Raw genomic sequence first — 22,401 nt, forward strand, 5'->3', positions numbered from 1 at the left:
TGTGCAGCGTTACCTTGGCTGTGCGTTCTCGCTCATCCCACCATTGGTCAAATGCAGCAAAAGCTATGCCTTCAACAATTCTGCGATGAATGTCTTTCTTCACAATGGCCCTGAGCTCAGCAGCTACAGCAGCCAGCACTCCATCCACCGTAGCTTTATGGAGAGACTCTTTCACAGGGACATATCCTGGTGGAGGCACTGAAGGATCGAATACAGGCAGGATTGGAGGCGGCCATGGGGTTCTGTATCCTGGAACAGGAGCTGAACCTCCAATAGAGGGAAAGGGAGGACACTGCCTTAGTCTGGCTCCATCTTGTGGAACAGCAACCCCAGGAAAGGCTGCAGGTGTTGGCGCAATGGGAAAAGGAGGGGAATATATGGGGTGTGTTTTCCCCTGTGTTATTCTGGTAGGTATAGGAAGAGGTGCGGGAGGACTGTTCCACCTCTGAGGCCTGCCAAACTGGCCCATGGGGAGCTGTGGCGGGGGATAGAAAGGGGGAGGGGGTATGGAGAGGTTGGCAGGAAGGGGTTTAAGCAGAGATGGAACAGGAGGCAGTAAAGAAGGAGGTCCACACAGAGGAGGTAAGTTTGGAGGCCTCATCGGAGGAAGCAGGGCAGGGAAACCTGGTGGAGGGAGGAGAACAGGAGGAGGAGGCATCCGGAAGACAGGAGGAGAGGGTGAGGAACCTCCCCCACAGGTCCCAGGCCCAGTCTGTTCTAGAGTTTCACCTTCTCTGAGGAACAGCTTAAGAAGTGAGAGAGAGAAAAAAACATGCTTAATCACAGACATTGCAAATTATATTTATAGTAATAGTAATAGTAATAGTTGAACACCTGACATTAACATGCTTTTTGTATCTGGATATAAGAGGTGCATCTCAAATAAATTTAATATAATTGAAATAATTTAGTTCAGAATGTGAAACTCATGTATTAGATAGATTTATTACACACAGAGTGATCTATTTTAAGTGTTTATTTCCTATATTGTTGATGATTATGGCTTACAGCCAATGAAAACCCAAAAGTCAGTATCTCAGAAACTTGTACTTTTGACAGTGTGGGCAGTGTGCCAAGTCCTGCTGGAAAATGAAATCCGCAACTCCATAAAAGTTGTCAGCAGAGGGAAGCACTGCACTGACTTTGGACTTGATATAAAACAGTGGACAAATCCCAGCAGATAACATGTCTCTCTTAACCATCATGGATTGTGGAACTTCACACTAGACCTCAAACAGCTTAGACTGTGTGTCTCTCCACTCTTCCTCCAGACTCTGGGACCTTGATTTCCAAATGAGTGATGGTTTGGAGAGTCATGTCATCTGCTGGTGTTGATCCACTGTGTTATATCAATTCTAAAATCAAAGCAGTGTTTTCACTGAAAATCTTACAGCACTGCACTGCTGACAACTTTTATGGAGATGCAGATTTCATTTTCCAGCAGGACTTAGAACACTGCCCACACTGCCAAAGTACCAATTGGTCTTATTTAATATAAAACAATTCTAGAAATAGATCCCTCTGTGTGTAATACATCTATATAATATATGAGATTCACATTTTGAACAGAATTACTGAAATACAGTAACTTTTTAATGATATTCTATTTTTTTGAGATGCACCTGTATATACTTTGAGTATATTCTTTAAATTCTGTTTACACTTGTCAAGAAAATGTATTCCCAGTTTTACTTTCCCACCCAAAAGAAACACCAACAGATACAGGACATTACATCTCTAAACAGTAGTTTCTTATCAAAATTGTCCTGGTCCAGAAGCATTTAAGTTGTTTATAAGAATAGTGGGGGTCTATAATGCAACGGAACAATAGATGGCCCCCACATTAATGTAATGGTATTACATTTAAAAACCCAAGACAACAGAAAACACTGCACTCATCTACTGGTAAGCATGTGGCCTGTCCCAATCATAATCTGAAATGTGGTATATGATATCCATAATGTGTCTAGAGAGTAATACGTCCACCAAAAACATGTTCAGTCAAGGTCCTGTGTAACAAAGCTATCTGTAAACATGAGTATAGACATCTTTAAGAAAGAGGAGACTATCAAGGTCCACTCTTAAGACAGATCTGAAAACATCTACAAACGTCCATTCCATGTGTCCATTCTCCCACTGTAAATGTTTACTCAAAAACTATGTTCTAAAGCTAATGCTATTATCAATACCAACATGGATGAACCACTTTGTGATTTGAATGTGTTATATGATTAATCTACTGCAATACAATATCAGCTAATATAAGATTTTTGAATGCAAAAAAGTCACCAAAATTAACTGGTTATAACCACATATTACTTGTTAGCTACAGTAATTTAGCTCCAGAAGCTCAAATTTAAAACATACAGGTACATTTCATCTTCAATTATTTCAGTAATTCACTTCAAAAAGTGAAACTCTTTTACGTAGATTTATCACACACAGAATGATCTATTTAAAATGATATTTTATTTAAATGTTAATGATTATGCCTTACAGCTAATGAAAACCCAGGACTCAGTACCTCAGAAAGTTTGAATATAATTAAAGACCATTTGTTTCTTTTGGGCAGGTGCATGCTGAAAAAAATTAAATCTCCACAAAGCTGGTCAAGTGCTGTAAAATTTACTGGTAGATACTCTGCTAACCAGTAGACTTGATATAACATAGTGGACCAACACCAGCAGATGATGTGGCCCTCCAAAACATCATTCATTGGCTCTGGACCTTGACTTTTAAATTAAATACAAAATTATGATTGGTTTGGGGATGGTTAGTGTCATATGCTGGTGTTGTTCTGAGAATAAGTCCAAAGTCAGCACATCCATCTAGAGATGGAGACGCAGATTTAATTATTTTCAGCAGGACTTGGCACCAGCTCACACTGCCGAAAGTATAATATAATATATAATAATATAATAATATTCAAATTTTCTGAGACACTGACTTTTGTTTTTTTTTTTTGTCTGAAAGCCAAAATCATTAACATTAAAAGAAACAAGCACTTAAAATAGATAAGTCTGTGTGTAATACATCTATATACTATATAAGTTTCACTTTTCAAACTGAATTACTGAATTACATTTTTTCAATGATATTCTTATTTGTAGGATGCACCTGTAATATGTACATCATTTCCATCATTTAAAGACACATAAAAGAGCTTTACCGTTGCTGTTTGTTGAGAAAGAGCCGGACGAATCGCTGAATAATGTGATGATATGACTGGTATCTTGGACGCGTGTGAGCTGTCTGGAGAAAATACTTCTCCTTCTTCTACAGAGTCTGAAAGTGACCTGGGACTTACGTCCTCAATACCTGGCTCAGAACAGTCTTCCTGGTTTTGTGGAGAGGCAGGATGCCTGGAATTGACGGTGACTCTAGAGATAGATGTGACATCAGGTGGCTCAGGTGACGGAGGACAAGATTTGGAAGAGGAGTGCTGGAAATCGTTGGGAGAAGCAACAGAATGCTCTTCAGAGTGCGAATCCGAGTCTGAGGTGTCTTCGTTTAAAGGAAGATTTGAACCGTGAGAGCCTAGAAGCATCTGGATACGAGAGTCCAGGCTGATTGGGGTGGGATCTGGAGCAGGTGACCCAGTGGGTGGGCCTTTTCCCAGTCCAGGAGAGGTGCACTGTCGCAGTGGGCTATGAGTCCTAGCAGTTGGCCCCTGCTTTGTATCAGGAACATGAGGAGGCGAGGTGTATGGAAGATATGTGGAAGGTGTCTTAAGGGGGTTTTCCAATGCTTTCACCAGTGAATCCAGATGCATAATCTTTGCTTGTGTAGGATTTACCTCAGCGCTTCCGATACTATGGGGTATTGCTGGAGTCTGCTTGTCTGCACATTCTGCACCTGGATTAACAGGTACTTCCCTGGCTGTGTTAATAAAAGCAAATGTATTCTGTCCCAAAAGACCTGCGGGTCTGTCTGAACCACTTCCACTTTGAGAAGAAGGTATAAGAGGCTTATCTGGCTGTATATGAGCAGGTAAAGGCACTAGACTGTTTGCAGGTCCAGAGCGATATTTAGGCCTATTGAAAACAGGTCTGTGCACATAGTGGTGCTCTGGCCTACGGTTGTAGGCATTTTGGTATTTCGGCCCCCAAACACGGCCCCTGGGACCCCCCCGAGAGGCCCTTCCCACTGCATGAGGTTGGCACCCCGATGCCATGTGACCTCTAGAAGTCCTTGAGCTTTGTATTATATTAATTAAGGCCCCCTGCCTCGTGTTCACTGCTTTACTGTGTGGAGTTAGCTGCACCAGGTTAGGATTGGGGTGGGTACTTTGAGAATCAGACGAAATTAGAGGAGTCATGTTGGAGAATATTTTTGAGCTGCATGCACCGTGCACCTGCAAATCTGGGACAGACTGGGACAGATTGGAAAGACCCTCACACTGGGGAGGGGTTCCCGGGTTACTGTGGGACATGGGAGAGGTGTAGGGAGTGTCCTGGTACAGGGGGGTTTGCCAGAAGCTGCTGGGTGTGTCCTGGTGCATGCTGGAGTAGGCCGTGTCCATGGACAGAGGGGTGGAAGCATCGAATGAAGTGGAGCTAAGGAGTCCTGAAGATAAGGAGAGCGATGAAGACAATAAGCCATGTGTCAGTCTCTTCGCTGCCTCGTACTCCTGAAGAAAACAAAGAAGTAATGACAGTTAATAAGCACAGTTCTGAAAATCTAACAATTTAATTAATACACTACAATAACTTATCCTAAAACACTTTTTTCAGTTATACCAAAAAATATATGAATCAAGGTAGTGGAAAATGAATCTTTGGGAATATTTTTGTTGTATTTAATAAGAAAGCCAGACACAATAGGAGCAGTTGAAATCAAATAAAGTACGTCAAAAAAAGAGATCAAGTGAAATAAAAAAAAACTCTTATAAAAAGACCTACACTATGTACTTACCTAAACAACCTACACTATTCCTATATTATCTACTATATTATTAGTTTTATATTGCATCATCTTATATCTATATATTTTTTTATTGTACATAACTGTATTATACAATTTAACAACTGTGTATCTGAATTTATATTTATTTCATATTTATTTTTCTTAATATAATTTTGTAATATGATCTTTTATAATCGTATTGTGTGCCATGTAACTATTAATTTTTTTATTACAATTTTAGTTTCTGGGGATGAAACAGTATAACGCAGATAATGCTCCTGTAAACTTAAATTAAAAGCATTTTAATTTGACTTTATTTTTGGTATGAAAAAAAAATATCATAACAAATAGATTTTGGAATTTTGCATTTAAAGGTGATCTAAAGCAAACCTTTCCCTTGAACCAAAAGGAGTTTACTTTAGTTATTTGACTTTAGTTTCAAATTCATAAATTACACTCACACTGTGGGAGTCAGAGCTGTACGATGGAGACAGAGGCCCCCAGGCTTCTTCTCCTAAAGGCAGAGTGAACGGGGTGTACAACCCACCGACAAGAAGCTGAAAGTATCGCATCCTCTTTTCACCTGGAAGCAGAGAAAGACCAGTAGGGCACTCACAGAATTATAATTATATTAATAATAGCTCTATAATAAATCTTCATCACTATACCAATAATTTTATATTATCATGTTATGTAATATAAATTAATATAATGTTCATTTACCATTCAAAAGAAAACCAACACTATACATTCTCATCATATTTAAAGTGGAAAAACGGTTTAGTGAGTGGAAATTCTATAGACATCACTAAAATTACACTAAACCAAAACCAAAACGTTTTTACCATTTATAACTACAATTTACAAAATATTTATTAAACACTGAACATTTTTACAATGCAAAATATTACTAAATTAGTAATTGTTTGACATATATTTAATTTATTCAGTTGCCAAAAAATCAGTGAATCCTTACTTAAAACTGTTCTTAATAATAAATACAACAAATTATTTCTATTCTAATATAAGGATTTCAACTCATGTATGCTGTTATGTTAAACTTATGGGGCTTATATAATCTTCTTAACTAACATACGGTACTGCCCTAAAATAGCCTTTTACACAGCATAAATTATACAATTTATTAATCTATTATAATATTTGTTTTTAATATCATTAGTGAATGTATTAAAATTCCAACTAAATCTAATTACATCATCAGACTCCAGCCTTTCTGGAATGAAACAGATGCTGTAGTAAAAAGAGACTAGTGGGTCAGTGATGACTAAACAGTAGAAACACTGGATCTGAGAATCTGAGAGAAGCAGGGTATTTTTTTTCTTACCTTTGGGGTCCAGCTCCACATGGATGTTGTTTCCCATAACAGAGGTGTTGTGAAGTTTCTGCACAGCCTCATTTGCCTCTCTCACTCTGTCGAAGATGACCTTGGCTATTCCTAAGTGCTTCTTATTCTTGGGATTGTACAAAACCTCCAGCTCTTGAATTTTTCCAAACTTTTTACACATGTCCCTTAAAAAAGCTTCCTTAATGTTGTCGTTCAGTCTGGCGAATGTCACCTCCTTTGGTGGTCCAACATAATTTTCATCAATCTAATAAAAAAATAATAATTTTGCTAGTTAATCAAGCTTTCCCATGAATGGCAAAGGAAATGTTGACACTTGCAATAGAGACGATAGAGACAAAACAATACTGAGCTGAGAGAGTTGCTGCTCTGACCTTGAATTTGGGGATTGGAAGGTCCGTCTCTTTGAACTTGGTCCAAAAGCGAGCCAGTCTGGGATCTCTGACTTGTTCCAGGGGAGGAATTCCAGGGTTCTGTTGAGGATAAAAGTATGAATCTTTATTTTATACATTTATTAAAATTATCAACACCAATAACAACACTGATATGCACAGATCCTTTACGCTCATGTTATGTATAGGTGTGATATATTGTTTATTATTTTTAAAGCCTAAATCACTACATGCCATGCATTACGTTACATAATAACATATTAATACTATAGTAGTTACTGAACCATAGGCCTGAAATCTCACCATGCATAACTGATTAATGTTGTGTGCATATCACTAAGAATTAATAGTTTTTTTGTAGGTATCCAAACAGAAATTTAGATATTTTACTGAAAAGGCTAGATCAGTGGGTCTCAAGCCTGATACTGGAAATCCCAATGCACATTTAAGCAGTTTCTTGCTCTTACATACCACCTTGAACTCATAAAGGTCTTGATATTGTTTAGATTTGTTGTATCAAATGTTTTGAAAGCAGGGTAAACAGTAAAAATAACAGCACAATGTGTCCTTCAGAAACAGGTTTAGGAACCAGTGATCTACGTATGCAGTTGGTTACCCATTACAATAAAATACATGTGAATTTATTTATTTTTTTGTATCTAAGCTATGTCTTTTCTTATTACAGATAACATGGTATACAAAAATACAGATATTTAGCACATAATTAAATATATATGACATACAATACTGTGCTTTTTTCTTAGCAATAGTTTTCTTTACTGTAAATCTCATCCAAAGATCACATTCATTTTTTTATTAAGTTTTTAAATTAGGTTTTAATAAATGTAAGTACACAAATAATGTAGTCAGTACCATAATAGTGATAGTACTGATACAGAGTAATAAGCACTCACATGCCAGATGAGGACTTTTTTAACTTTTCAATTTTCCACAGCTGGAAAAATAGCTCTTCGGCTAACTTTTGTTTAACACTGTATGTACTATAACTACTATTTAATTACTGCATGTTTATGACATACTATATACAATTACCCTCAATTATCAAAATACATGTATAATCCATTTATATATATATATATATATATATATATATATATATATATATATATATATATTCAAAATATGGTATGTATTAATTTGGACACAGCTGTGAATGTTTACAGCTTTATGGTTATACAGCTCTGGAAGAAAATGAGAGACCACTTAAAAATGATGAGTTTCTTTTATTTAACCTAATTAATAAACCTCTGGAATATAATCAAGAGAAAGATGGATGATCACAAGCCATCAAACCAAGCTGAACTGCTTGACTTTTTGCACCAGGAGTGGCATAAAGTTATCCAAAGCAGTGTGTAAGACTGATGGAGGAGAACATGCCAGGATGCATGAACACTGATTAAAAAAAGGGTTATTCCACCAAATAGTGTTTTCTGAACACTTAAAACTTTATGATTTGAATTTGTTTTCTTTGTATTATTTGAGGTCTGAAAGCTCTGCATCTTTTTTTGTTATTTCAGCCATTTCTCATTTTCTGCAAATACATGCTCTAGATTCATTTTACTCGAATATATACCTATAAATAGCAAAATCAGAGAAACTGATTTAGAAACTGAAGTGGTCTCAGAGTCTTTTTCAGAGCTGTATATACATACTTTCATATGGTTTAAACTGATTTATAACAACACCCACTTTCACACCACCCTGACCTCCATCATCATCAACAACAACAGCAGCAGCAGAGTGAGACAGAGCATCTACTCACAGGAGAGCTGAAATACTGCCCATCATAGCGGTACAGCTTTTCGGTTCCTTCTTTTAAAACTGGATCTACGAGGAGTCTGTAACTGCTCCAGCTCGGTCCCCTCTCCTCCCCGGACTCAGAACTCTCTGTTACAGGGGAAATAAAGTGGAAAAGACAGAGATAAACTCGTTATTCTCAGTTCAGGCCCTGCGGGTAGAGGAACAGGTAGCTAGCACACACAGTAGCAGCCTTACCGTTATCTTCCTGCGCCTCCTTTTCGCCACTTTCGCGCATGGTTTACAGTCATGGTACTTCAGGAGGCCTCAGACCCGGCTCTGCGAGTTAAGCTGAAACTCTCCTCATGAATAAAAGGCGGCTGAAGGGCTCGTATTGTGTTCTGAAGCGAGCGGCGGAGCTCCGTTTGCGAGTCTGTGCTTTTCTCCCCTGGGGGGCAACGTTCCGGTTGCATCACAACAGGTGGGAGTAACCTGCAGCCCCACCCGCGCCGCCCGCCTGTTTTCACACAAACCCCACCTGTACTCACACAAGTCCCGCCCCTGCTCCGCTGCGATTTGCTAATACTTATTTCTCGCAAGAGTTCCGCCAATCGGAGCACTCAGAAGTTATCCACATCACCTAGCAACCACAGATGAGTCGTTACGCTGCTAGCTCGGTGCTAGAAAATGATGTTATGATGACAGCTAGGTTAGCTTAGCAAATTTATTTATTTTATATATATGATGTTATGATGACAGCTAGGTTAGCTTAGCAAATTTATTTATTTTAGTATTTATATTTCACAAAACATCAAAATACATTCATGTACTTTAAGAAGTGGACACAGCTTTTTTTCTAAGGCAGTTAAATACTTAATAAAACAATAAATTCAACAAGAAATATATTAAAAAAGAGTTTACCTTTACCAAATTATTTTTTTTAGCGATCCCAGAGAGGAAACAGAGAGGAAACGAGAATTCCCACCAGGCCGCTCCAATTTAGCCATGAATCCTGCCACAGTTGGTAAAATGGCTAGGTAGCTAATTAGCTAATTAATGCATAGTTCTGATTTACACCTAGCTATTTAGTAAACTAGCTATGTTGTATAAATATCTCTTACGATTGACACATTGCTATTGCCGGTGTAACACTGGATTACACAGTGTCTCATAAAGTTTTAGTATTAAAATTTAGTATTAAACACATTCAACCAAACGTCCACACATCTGCCATTACCATTAAATATAGGATAAACCAACACCAGAAAACCTAAAGTAACCCAGAGAAATGACTCTGCTTCTGCTTCACTGGAGCTTCAGAACTGAGTTTCCCTCTGCACAGTGATATAAGCATACAAATTAAGGTTTGGGTGGATGTGTAACGTTACATTTTAGCTCCTTCAACCACTGATGCAGCTCCTTTGCTTGTGTTAGTTATCTAGTGAGATAGCTCCACAAAGCACAAATATTTTTTTGTGTGTTGTGTGTGAAAGCTGGTACTGTTGTTCGCCCACTGCACACAATCACTCAGGTTTGTGGACGGTGGAGTGGGTGAATGCCAGTGTTTCAGGGTGTCTATGTTACCTTCTGGCTCTCTGCCTTTAGTTAGGCTGTTATATTCAGATCTACCGGAGTCATTAGCCACACTCCCATAATGTTTTAATATCATCTGTTTTCCATAAATCAAGTCAAAACCAATTTCATCTTCCTTTTAGTTACTGACTGCCCACCTGTCCGGCCCAATACCCATGGATGTTGGACCCTTTTGCTCTCCTGTCCAGCCAGACTGATAGACGTTTTTGGAAGTCATGCTTCCCCATCACCCACCACAGATCAGCTGCCCATCGTCCAGTTTATTCACCTGCTTCAGACAAGTTGTTCACTCCACTACAGATTACATTTAAATTTATAATTATAATTTACAAGTATGTTGTGGGACTGTTCATTTTATACAGTATAATATCATTCTGGTCAGGGACTGCAGATGAAAATGAGCCATTTGATTAAATCTGGAACAAGTACATTAGATATACAAATATTGCTATTGATTAATGTGTATTCTCCCTGTAAAGTAAATAAATAAAGTCATAGTCAAATGGGACTGTGAAGGCTGGAATACATGCAGACAACAAGTAAAAACTCTAGCACAGATTAATTTGACACAGAAACACACACAAACCATTATGGAGAACACGCAGTCATAAGCCATTAGCTAGCACAAGCGATTTGCATGTTGGGTGTGTTTGTCCTTTTCCTACTTATCGTTCATACTTTACGATATGTAGTCATTACTCATAGACTACCCTTCTCAGGGGTATTCATGTTTAAATATTCATTTATAGAACCTAAAGCTTCCAGAAAGTTCGAAGAATGTTATAGTTTTTTTTACAAGGTATTGTTTTAGTTAATAATAATAATAATAATACTAAAAAGTATTTCCATGAATTTTACTCAACCTGTAATTTATCTTAATTTTGTTTAAATAATATTTAACTAATCAACTTCAAGAACTGACTGTTCTCTTACACGGCTCTAGACATTGCACTGTTGCGCTTGTGCGTGTCACGTCTGGTGCTGTTAGCTCCTCTGTCCCTTCCACACCCAGCTCTAACGGAGGTTCTCAGGTCAACAACTACATTACCCAGAATGCACCACCCGCTGACATCACGCACTCACCTGATCACGTGACACCTCACCTGCTTCCTCCAGGAAGTCCTGAATACTGATTAATGGCACTATAAAAGAGCACTCCACACAAACACGTATTGTAGGTTCTCCTCTTTACAAAGCGTTACTTTATCTCTTGTCTCAGTTTATCTTGTGTATGACCTTGCCTTTGTTTTCTCGACGCCGATTATTGCCTTTGCCTCTGATATTGGATTGCTTGTGTATTACCTGGACTGTGTTTTCACTACTGCCTCTTGGATTACCTCTGACATTGGATCTCTCGTGTATGAACTCTGGACTGTCTCTCGTTTATGGTATGGTTTTGTCTACATTGCTCTGGTTTCTGGTGATTAACTGTTTTCTGTATCAACCACGTATTACATCTGTTTATTTTTATAATAAACATATATTTTTATCAGTATCTGCACGTGTCTGCAATTCTGTGCTCATCATGACAGTGCGCCTATCTTTGTTTCTTCAAATGTTCAACTGCATCGCATTAACCACTGCAGTTTTACTGATTCACTTTTTTAAAATCACTGTCCATATAGTCAATTTTGACTTGTAAATTATTAACTAACAATCTGTACAACATAAAGCCCTGTATTTGAAGCTCAATTCTACACAAAAGGTAACTTACTAAAAAGGTTTTGGTGCTTTAGGTGTTTAACTGAGCTGAAATTCAAACTTAATAAATGAAATAAAAAGAAAATTTAAAAGTAAAGGTGTTTTAGGGCTTCAAACTTAACATCTGATGGCCCAATGTCTTATGGTCTATCCTCCATTGCAGTCACATGACAAATCTTGTAGTTTATCCTTCTCACTACAGGTTAGTTCTGGATGACATGGGCAAAATTTCTATCACAACGTTGTTTTTTATGTCAGTTTATACAATATAATTTAAGTTAAAATTTAAATAAAATATTAGGTCAAAAAGTTCTTATTAAAAAATGTTCTTTATTGTTCTTCGTATACCAGTTCAAATATATGAGAGTACTCTAAAATAAGATATGATGTGTGGATTATGCCTACAGTTTACTTAACCTTAGTTATTACTCTCACAAAACCGGATAAATCTGTCAGCTCAGTGCCCAATATTTTCCATTCATATAAATTTAAGCCCTTGATTCCAGAAATCAGGCATGCCTGGTAAAAATAAATTTAGGTAACTGCACTTCATTACTGTACATGTACATGTACATGTTTTGGATGATTTGTATAGTTAAAATAAAGTGTTTTTACCCACTTGATAACTAAAGTGTGAGAATTAAGAAGAGTAAAAGTTAAATAATGAGGCCAAACAACCATAAACCGTAGTTGGACTGTAAATATATAAATGATTATGTACCATCCGTTACTTTTCTGTATATTCTGTCTTCTTCTCTACTACTTTAAAAGGCAGAAGGCCACTTTAATATGGGAACTTGGGTATCAAATTCATAGCTGAATACTAAAACATGCTCGTTGCTCTATAGTCACATTTTTGTTTTTCAGCTGTTTAAACAATAAATATTTAATTTGTCACTTATGAACAGATGCTACACTAATTAAACTAAACATTTTTGTGAAGGCTAGAGAGAAAGAGTAAGCTGGGGAATGTAATAATTAGGCAGTAAGACTGTAAGGCCGTTTTTGTCCAGTAGATGGTGATAAACGTGTACTAATAAACTGCAGCTGTTACAGCAGTGGTTCTGAGCTCAGCTGTAGGAAGCTCATATTGACTGAGCTTATACAGAGATAGATCTACATCCTGCATCTTCACTCAGCTACTCATAAAGGAAGTAAGTATGACTGGGCAGTATAGTTTAAGTAAAAGTTTCATACAGCGCCCAAATATACAAAAGTATAATTTATCAATGCACAAAATTAAATTAGATCACCTAAAATGTATCTTTGTTCTAAATTTCAAGGGAAATAGCAGTATAAATCTGTCTTTTAGGCAAACATCAATAGATTGTTGAATATTCTATGCACCCGTAGTTTTAATTTCTAAAACTTGAGAATGGTGAAATACATGCCAATATATGTGCTATACTTTTAAGTTATAGTTTTGTGCACATATGGAGAAACTGAGTCAGATTCATAAAAATTTGGACATTAATAATTTTTAATTACTTAACTGTTCCTTTTGTCAGTTTATATTGGGTAAAACTATGCATTATGAGCAATTTGCAATACTTCAGATCCTGATTGTGCTATGGCGTAGTTGTTAAAGCAAAATTATATAGTTGTTTCATCTAAACAATCACTGTTAACAGGAAAAACTGTGTGTATATTGTGATTAATCCTGTTGTGGCTGCTAACTACACTATGTGACTTCACTGATGACGGCAGAAAAACACTTTCGAGAACTGAGTAACAGAGTTTTTTAGGTAGAGTACTCTAATATTACTCTGCGTCCTCAGTCAACATGCTTCTTCTCGCTGGTTCTGTATCTTTCTGTAAGTCCAGAAATGCAAACATTACGTTTTTCTTTTTTTTATGTAAATATATATTTTATAGTTTTATTTTTTTTTACAGATAAACACACAATCAGTATATGTTTTTGATTGGTGTCTCAAAATGTAAATTCTACTACTTGACTGTAGGGGGGGCCCAGGAGCAACACATAAAAATTTGTGCATCTTGAGGATTAAAGAAAATGAATGAACTTTTTCATGAAAGGCAGAATTTACATGCCATTTACATGCATTCTTCTGCATTATTTTATAAACAGGAAAACCTGTTTACTTGCAGATCTGGTTCATTCTAGAATGGCAAGTACATTTCATACCTCCCATATCGTTGCTGTCCAATGAAAATCAAGTGTCTCCACTTTTGTTGATTCTTAGTTTACAAACTTTCTTAATTTCTGCGTCAAAACTCTAAAATTACCTGAAATAAACTGTTTTTACATTGACTTCCATTGAAAGTGATGAAGGTTTAATCTTTCTCCTGTTAAGTTGCTGTTATTGAGATACTGTCACGCCTGGCCCTGTTTCCTGTCTGTCCTCGTGCCTGTGTTGTCCCACGTGACCCGTGCCCCTGTGTTCTGCCTGTGATTTTCCATTACCTCATGTCTCATTTGTAGCTCCACCCCTTCCCCAGGTGTTTCCACTCCCAGTGTGTTTCCTGTTTAGTTAAATAGCTTTCCTCTGTCACCTGTCCTGGTCGGTCTTTGCACTGTCTCCCGTTGTCTGTCCCTCTGCGTTTCTCTGATCTCAGTGTTTCCATAGCCTTAGCCCGAGTCCCTTGTTCTGTGTTTATCTCTGTTTATTTTCTAGTTCCCTGTTTAGTTTTCTTGTCTACTCCCTTGCCCTGTCTAGTTTAGTTATTCTTATTATCTCTTGTTTGTTTTATTTATGTTCTCTAGTCTCCCTAGTTTGTTTTGGTTTGTTTCGCTGTTCTTTGTTTATTTGTTTATTTACTTATTTAATAAATTTCTCGCCATACCTGCACATACGTCCGCCTCCTCGTCTCTCTGCCTGGGTCAACCCTGACAGATACTTGTTTTTCTTTGGACAGTAACAATATAAACCTTTTGTTATTTTACCAAAAACCTATCTTTATTGAAGATTGAAATTTTAAATAATCATTCAAATTGTATTAATTTCCCACTATTAATCAAGCTTGCTTGTTTATTTTGGCCACAACTTATTTATTGATGACATCCAACCAATGATTTATACATTCAACTTGGATTTTACGTGATTCTGTAAAATATGTAGTTTCAGTATTCAAAATATATATTTTATGTCCCAATGGGGGGGGGACATAAAACATTACATTTACTTACATTACACTTAAAGTAATTTTGAAAACAGTACTTTTAAATTGTTTCTCGCGTTAAAAGCTTGAGTTGATACTTCAACTAATAAAGAATTATTTATTTTAAAATCTATAATCCTACCTGAGTAATGAATGTCAATAATTTTGACTTCTTTGTCTGCTAACAATTCTAATAATTGTATATAAGACTGTATGCTTCTAATGATAAAAAAGCATGTGACCTGCACCTTCAAGTCACGTGGAACGCAGTGATGTATGTGAACGCTCTAAATTCATATTTTTTTTTTGTATAAAATGTTGAGGATGCACCAACAGTACATTATTAATTGGTCAAATCTTTTGTTGTGATATTAAATCAACCTGTTACAAATTTGTTAGAAATGATAATGTGGTAAAAATCTGTAACATTCAGTTTTAGACGTGTTGAGTAGAATTCTAGTTTGGTTTGCACACAGTTTGAGTTATTGTCACAAAATTGCAGATAATGTTACTTTAACATTTATTTTTCATCACAATCAGATCAAATAAGGACTTGTAAAAAAAGACAAAAACAACTTAATTCACAACATTTGTTCTAATATACAAACAATTTGTAACAAATGAAAATGCATTATAATCCATAAAATTCTGTTTTAGACATGTTGTGTAGAATTTTTATTTGAGGTTTGCACACAGTTTAATTTGTTTTACAAAATTGCAGGACAATGTTAAAAAAGACTCTATTGCCACTGTAACATTTTTTTTTAGATTTTAAACAATTTTATGATATTTATACTTTAATTGTCCCTGCAGTTCTAGAAAAGACCATCTCTGTTATTTTAAATGCTGAACTGCACACTGCATAGGAGTGTCCACTAGGGTCAGTGTGTTCTTCACTCAGCACCGCCAGTACTCAAATCCTACAGCAAACTTCTGAAGAGTGAAAAGCATTAACAGAAATATTAGCAGAGGGAGGAGAAAAGTGGGTAGAGTCGTTCTCCTCAGTTCTTCATTCTGCTGAATTCTGAGCTGCTTATCTGTGAGAACATACGCACAAAGATCTACATATGTATGACCTTGTCTATGTGTATCTGCCTTTGAATTCCTCTGCAAATCTTTTTGTTAATTCTGTAGGTTATTAATTAAACAGAAGGCCAGTCTTTATTCTTCTGCTCTCTTATCTCCACACCTCTTTAGCTCCCTTGTTTAATCTTTCACCATGTTTCCTTCTCATTCTGTCTCTCTCTCTTTATCTCTCTCTCTCTCCTTTATACTCTACCTCTCTCCATCTTTCTACCCCCTAGCCTTTCTTTGTTCTCGCATGCTTTGGTTTCTTGCCCCTTTTTTAATTTAATGTATTCTCTTAATTTCTCTCTCTACCTTTTATCAGTTAAAGCACTTTGTAAAAGCTGCATTCTCCTCTCGAGCAGTGAAGGACATCTCTCACACTGCTGACCCTCAGTCCTCTATAGTGTCAGAGTGACTCTACGGCCTCCTTTTCCAGGATATACTGTTGTGTTCATAATTATTCAACCCCCAGTAAAGTGTTTTAGCAAGTTTATCATTTATGTTTTATCTTGTTCACAATCAGATCAAATAAGGACTTGTATAATAGACAAATGCAACGCAAATTACAACAGTTTTTTTTTTTCTAATATACCAACAAATGTCCTTTTTGTGATTTCTTCATTGATAAAATTATTTAACCCCTTAAAGATTAGCGCTATCACGAACAAAAGTTTCAATTAGGTGTTTTTTAATCAAGTAGACGTGAACAGAACCATAACGAGCAGCAGTTCATGTTCACATTACTTGTCTGAAGTGACTCAAAACTGATATTTTGCTCAGTGTGGCTCAGATCTCATTTTTTCATGGCTGTGTGAACGTGCCATGTCTGATATTTAATATGGATTTAAACTGGTGATCCTCAGATCATGGTGGCAGATCCTTAGTGTGGACCGCTTCAAGCTCCTTAATAAGTGTGCACCAATGGGTGCTCTTCCAGTTGAAAAGGGCTCTGTTATGAAATACCTTCTGTCTCTCTCACTCGACAGTAGATAAAAAAAGATGCAGTGCTGTTTAGGGTCCTACAGGTGAGTAAATATGATGAAGTTACATATGGTTATGTACTGCTTTAATGCAGAAGTGCCACTCCTGTGGACTGGATAGGTGTGAACAGATTCCGGGCTAAACTATTACCTTTAAAGATCAGATGAACACCCTCAGAGAAGAATGTGAAAGTCCGGTTAGAAACTGAACTGTGGTCACAGTAGATGGATCTCTGCGTTAAAAGTTGAATCTAGGTTGCCTGGAAAAAAAAGTAGGCCTTTGAAAAGCACTCAGAAGTTCACAGGCAAAATGTATGGTATACGCTCTTCACAAGCCTGTCTCTTTCTGTCCATCAAAAAGTTTCCTCGTGCTGCTGTGGGACCTGTGGCGTTGGCCTTTGATTTTAATACTGAGAGCATAATTTATGTAAGATGTTTGAATGGCTTTTGGTGTACGGCTAGATTAAAGCGAGCCCCATGTAGCAGAACAAAAAACTATTCTGAGGCGTTTGGGAGAGAGTTAACAAAGCGTGAGGGGAGAGCAGACGGTGGGGTGTATGAGTGTGTGTGAGGTAGGAGGTGTTGAGGGAAGTAGCAGCAGCAGGGAAACACTGTTAACATGTGTGTATGGATGTTTTTGGGTAACACTGGAGTGCAGATAAATGAGTTCGTGGAAAGTAAACATGGAAGTGATGTTCTTCAGTAAGTTCAGTGTGGTCTATTCATTTACCTGCTATTTAAAATGTGTAAATGGCTTTAGGTTCTAGAGCTGGAGAAAAAGTTTTATATTATGCAAAAGATAAATTATGCTTATTTACCCTCCCCTGCATGTGACCTGTGTTCCTCCCGTGTCTCCTTAAGAGTTTTCACCTCTGTTTAATTTGTAGCTCCGCCTTGTAATTACCTGTACCTGTTCCCTCCAGTGTATTTCGTCGCTGTCCAATTAAAAACAGCAACTTTACAGGAAAGAGAAAAAACCTTGTAAACTTTCAATGGAAGTCAATGTAAAAAGAGTTTATTCCAGGTCATTTTGAAGTGTTTCTATTGGTCCGTTTATCAAGAAATTTCGGCACAGTGTAAGGGACAGTTTGTCTGTTCAAATTATGTAGTATACTAAAAATCGACAAAAGTGGAGATAATTTTTTTTTATCGGACAGCGGCGATTTGTACCCCAGTGTTACCTGTTTTCTTTCTTTTTGGCTCTTTGTTTGTTTTCGTGCATATTTTTTATGAAAATACTTGCATTTGCGTACGCTCTCAGTCTCCTGACAGACGCTTTGAAGCGATTATTGTTGATTATGAAAATATGTTGACTCCAAATTTTAGTATTGACTAATTTGTAGTTTGTAACTTTTGAAAAATAAAATATGTGTATTGTACTACAGTGTGATTATAAAAAACACTATGATGGAGGGGTGAGGGCTGCTCACTCACTTCACACTCAGATCTGCCTAGGTTTCAAAACATAATATAGTACATATTTACATAATAATAGCACATTTAAATGTCTAGGAATAAAACTAAGAAAAGGAGCCTCACCCACAGTAAGGATGTCAGAAGAGTAATTGACTAATTGATTTTTACATAAATTAATAATTTTACCACATTTTTTTCCCCAGCTTCCTCCCACAATTCCCCTTTTGCAGAGCCTAGTGAGGCATTAACAGTTTTATTTAGAGAAGTTAAAGCATTATTAAAGCATAAGTCACTTTTTAATAGAGCACTTTTACTCAAGTCTGGGTAGCATTTAAAATGTTTTTAAGCATGATTCTAATATTGCTGTGACAATACAAGTTTTAATAAAGCAATTGCCTAAACTAATATATATATGCTATACTGTATCTATATATAAAACATTCGATTTGCATTTAAATATACACTATTAAAACATTTTAAGAATCTGATCAAAAAGTTTATTTGGCAATTAAAGAACCAATTGTGTCTAAACACATATTTTCAACTTTGAGTGAAGGTGGTAGCAAAACAAAGAGAATCCAGAGAGGGTTTAATACTTTAGTTTTTTAGATTAAAGGGATGGTTCATTAATTAATTATAGAAATTATTGTTTGCTGTTCAGACGGACTAAAGGGTGATCTCAGAATTAGTGTCAGTCAAGTCCAGTGCATTGCAGTCCATGAAATGCTTCCCAAAGTGATGAGTCTTCAGTCACAGTTTGAAGACAGCAGGGCAGTCTGCTTTGGATACCCCGGGTTAAGGTTGCTTCTCCAGGGTGCCGGGCCAGAAAGTTTAGATGCTTGTCTTCAATGCTTCTTGAAAGATAACAAGTCAAACTGAGCTGTAGTTGAAGTTTAAAAGGCTCTAGCTACGGATCAAGACCATCAGATAGAGAGGGGCTGGACCATTTTGAAGTTTGTAGGCAAACATCAGGGTTTTGAGTCTGGAGCAGGCAGGTAGGGAATGTAGGAGAAGGTGTATAAGAAGATGGATGGATGGATGTGCAGATGTTTAGTATTTAGATGTTTGGAAGCGAGAATTAAAAAAATAAAAAATAAAAAAAAACACTGTTTTAAATATCCTGCATTTATTTATGAAGTTTATAATGTATTTACAGCTCTGAAAAAAAAAAATTAAGAAACTACTTCAGTTTCTGAAACAGTTTCTCTGTTTTATCTATTTATAGGTATATGTTTGATTAAATTGAACATCATTGTTTTATTCTATAAACTATGGACAACATTTCTCCCAAATTCCAAATAAAAATATTGTCATTTAGAGCATTTATTTGCAGAAAATGTGAAATGGCTGAAATAACAAAAAAGATGCAGAGCTTTTAGACCTCAAATAATGTAAACAAAACAAGTTTTACGAGTTAAGAAATACATTTTTGGTGGAATAACCCTGGTTTTTAATCACAGTTTTCATGCGTCTTGGCATGTTCTCCTCCACCAGTCTTACACACTGCTTTTGGATAACTTTATGTCACTCCTGGTGCAAAAATCTAAGCAGTTCAGCTTGGTGGTTTGATGGTTTGTGATCACCCATCTTCCTCTTGATTATATTCCAGAGGTTTTCAATTTGGTAAAATCAAAGAAACTCATAATTTTTAAGTGGTCTTTCTTTTTTTCCAGAGCTGTATAGTGTGTTATTTACTTTCTTGAAATAAAAAGCGCAAAGAACACATTATTTGGTGGTGTTTTTTTTTTTTTTAACTCTCTTCTATTTTCATGTACTCTCCATATTAAAGGGGAAGTAACACTATCACTTGGAATCAGAGTCATTCACAGATCCATTAGGTGGGGCAGTCAGCAGCCTATAGTCTACTCTGGGTAAGTTCAAGGCTTGTAGTAAGTGTGTAAATAATAAATAATAATAAATATCCCTAGTTCATTAAATGATAAAGTTATTTAAAAATTAAAGATATAGATAAAAATGTCTAATCTCGTGCTTTTAGGAGCCTGACTGCAAAGTCAAAACTGTCAGAAAGGTTCTAACACAGATTGTATTTATTGTATCTACTGAGACATTTCAGATGCGTCTGGAACAGAGCAGATTATGTTAGGCACTTATGTCAAATAGCCAAGAAAGCCTTTAAAAAGCTTGTTAAGATGCACCTGGTTTATACACCACGTATATGACAATCTGAGACAAAGCATGTGTGTCATCTCCACTACTTTCAGGATCTAATAGCTCATGAAGAAGCACGCACAAGCTATAACTCACCCTGTGCCAGACTGGGGTCATTTTATGCCACTGTTTATTCAGTTGTCTCTGGCTGTATATGAAGGGGCTTAAGTGGGATCCGTTTTCTGGCATTAATACTTTAATAGGACACCATGTGGTGTAAAAATGCAGACCCTTGCCCTGTGTGTTATCATTGCCCTTAACAGACACTGAGGCGCCACAATTAGTGGAATACTCTTCTCCTCTTCACCTCTATAAATGTGTGTGTGTGTGTGTTGTTTTGAGCTAAATCTTTATCACCATCTTGTTAATATGCTGTTGGTCCTCCAAGTGCCATCAAAACAGTTCAGTCTACAGTATTTTGTAATGTGTTTTGTGATATCTTGCAAGATGTTCCAGTAGATCATTTTTGTTATTTGTTATAAGATGAAGATCTTGGTATTGACCCACTGATAAGGATGCCAATGTCCAAAGAAAAACAGGGATCATTGGACAAGACCACCTTTTACTAGCACTCTGTGGTCCAGTTCTGATGCTTCCATGCCCATTGCCCATCCTCTTTTCAAATTCTTCCAAGTCAGGGTATTGGTGCCTTTCTGGAATCACTGGGCACAAGGCAAGAATAACTCCTGGATAGGGTGCCAGTCCATTGCAGGGTTCTACCAGTAGCCATTACTTAAAGATCTAGACCTTCCAGACCTTGTATAGATCTATGTGGGAGGAAACCAGAGCATCCGAGAAAAGAACACCAAAGTGGACACTAGAAGAACACACCAAACTCCTCATAGACAGTGACTGGAGTAAGAATCGAGTGCACAACCAAAGGCCGTTGGAAATACGTAACTACTGCCATCAACACAGTTTTCTGCCAGATTTATTTGGGAATTTAAGCTTTGTCAAAGTGCTTTCTTGAGCGAATGAATGAATAGGTTTTACTTATAATTACCTTTCTAGAACCCAAGGACGCTTTACACTTTAGGCAGCGCTTTACATTCAGTACTCAACCAACAAACACCAGGTTGATTTAATGTAACCAACACTTTTCACAGGGAGAACAAGGAAACTCCACCCAATCGGGGACTTGAACACAAGACCCCAGTGCTACCCATGAATTACTTTTATTGAGTAAATGAGAGAATATCCCAGCACTGATGGGACTTAGGAGTGTTAATCTCAAATATAATTTACAAGACTGTCATGGAGAGACTCAGAATGGCAGCAGGTCATCTTTAGTGATGAGCCCCACTTTTGCATTGGTGAAGAAAACAATGAATCACTGTGTGGAGGTACCATAGTCAGTGCCAAGATCAACAAATTGTCATTCTTCACATGTCCAGAAGGACTGGTGTCATGATGTGGACCAATATTGTGTTAATGAGGTCCTGCAACTTGTGGCCATATCTTTTCTGAGTTCACACTCCGGTGCAATATTCCAGCAGGACAATGCTCATCTGCAGACTGCTGCCATCTCAAGAGCTTGCATTAAAGACACAGATAATATGTCATGGTCAAACCTATTTCTGATTAAAATGTGTGGGATGCTTTGGCTCATTAATTGTGATTGATAATCTTTATCTTTTTTCTATATTTTTTTCCCATTTTCTCCCAATTCAGCTGCTAATTAGCTGTTACTCAGCCGTATGTCTGAGTAGGGTGAAGACTAGCACATACTTTCTCCGACACATGTGAAGTCAGCCACCGCCTCTTTTTAAACTGCTGATGTTGCTGATGCTGATTGACATCACCCTAGGAGTGATGAGAGGTAAGAGCGCCATCTACCCACCTAGAGAGAGAGAGGGATCTGGCAGCTGGTGGCAAGCTGCATGACCGGGATTCCATCCAGCGATCTCCCGATCATAGTGGCATCCCTCTGAGCTCC

At 37.1% G+C, this 22,401-nt stretch overlaps 1 protein-coding gene across 1 annotated transcript in view; it reads right to left on the bottom strand.

Annotated features, from left to right (window-relative positions):
• Positions 1-8,987, bottom strand: part of setd1bb (SET domain containing 1B, histone lysine methyltransferase b) — a 30,719-nt gene extending 21,732 nt beyond the window's left edge. Inside the window, exons 1-7 of the mRNA XM_022670521.2 lie at positions 8,677-8,987; positions 8,444-8,568; positions 6,643-6,741; positions 6,251-6,515; positions 5,367-5,488; positions 3,170-4,630; positions 14-745 (exon numbers count right to left, since the gene is read on the bottom strand). Of these exons, the coding sequence (XP_022526242.2) occupies positions 14-745; positions 3,170-4,630; positions 5,367-5,488; positions 6,251-6,515; positions 6,643-6,741; positions 8,444-8,568; positions 8,677-8,716 (2,844 nt within the window). The 5' untranslated portion in view covers positions 8,717-8,987. The remainder of the gene's footprint in view (positions 1-13; positions 746-3,169; positions 4,631-5,366; positions 5,489-6,250; positions 6,516-6,642; positions 6,742-8,443; positions 8,569-8,676) is intronic.
• Positions 8,988-22,401: the final 13,414 nt, after the last annotated feature.

Source organism: Astyanax mexicanus, chromosome 12 (genome assembly GCF_023375975.1).
Source record: "Astyanax mexicanus isolate ESR-SI-001 chromosome 12, AstMex3_surface, whole genome shotgun sequence".
Classification (NCBI taxonomy): domain Eukaryota; kingdom Metazoa; phylum Chordata; class Actinopteri; order Characiformes; family Acestrorhamphidae; genus Astyanax; species Astyanax mexicanus.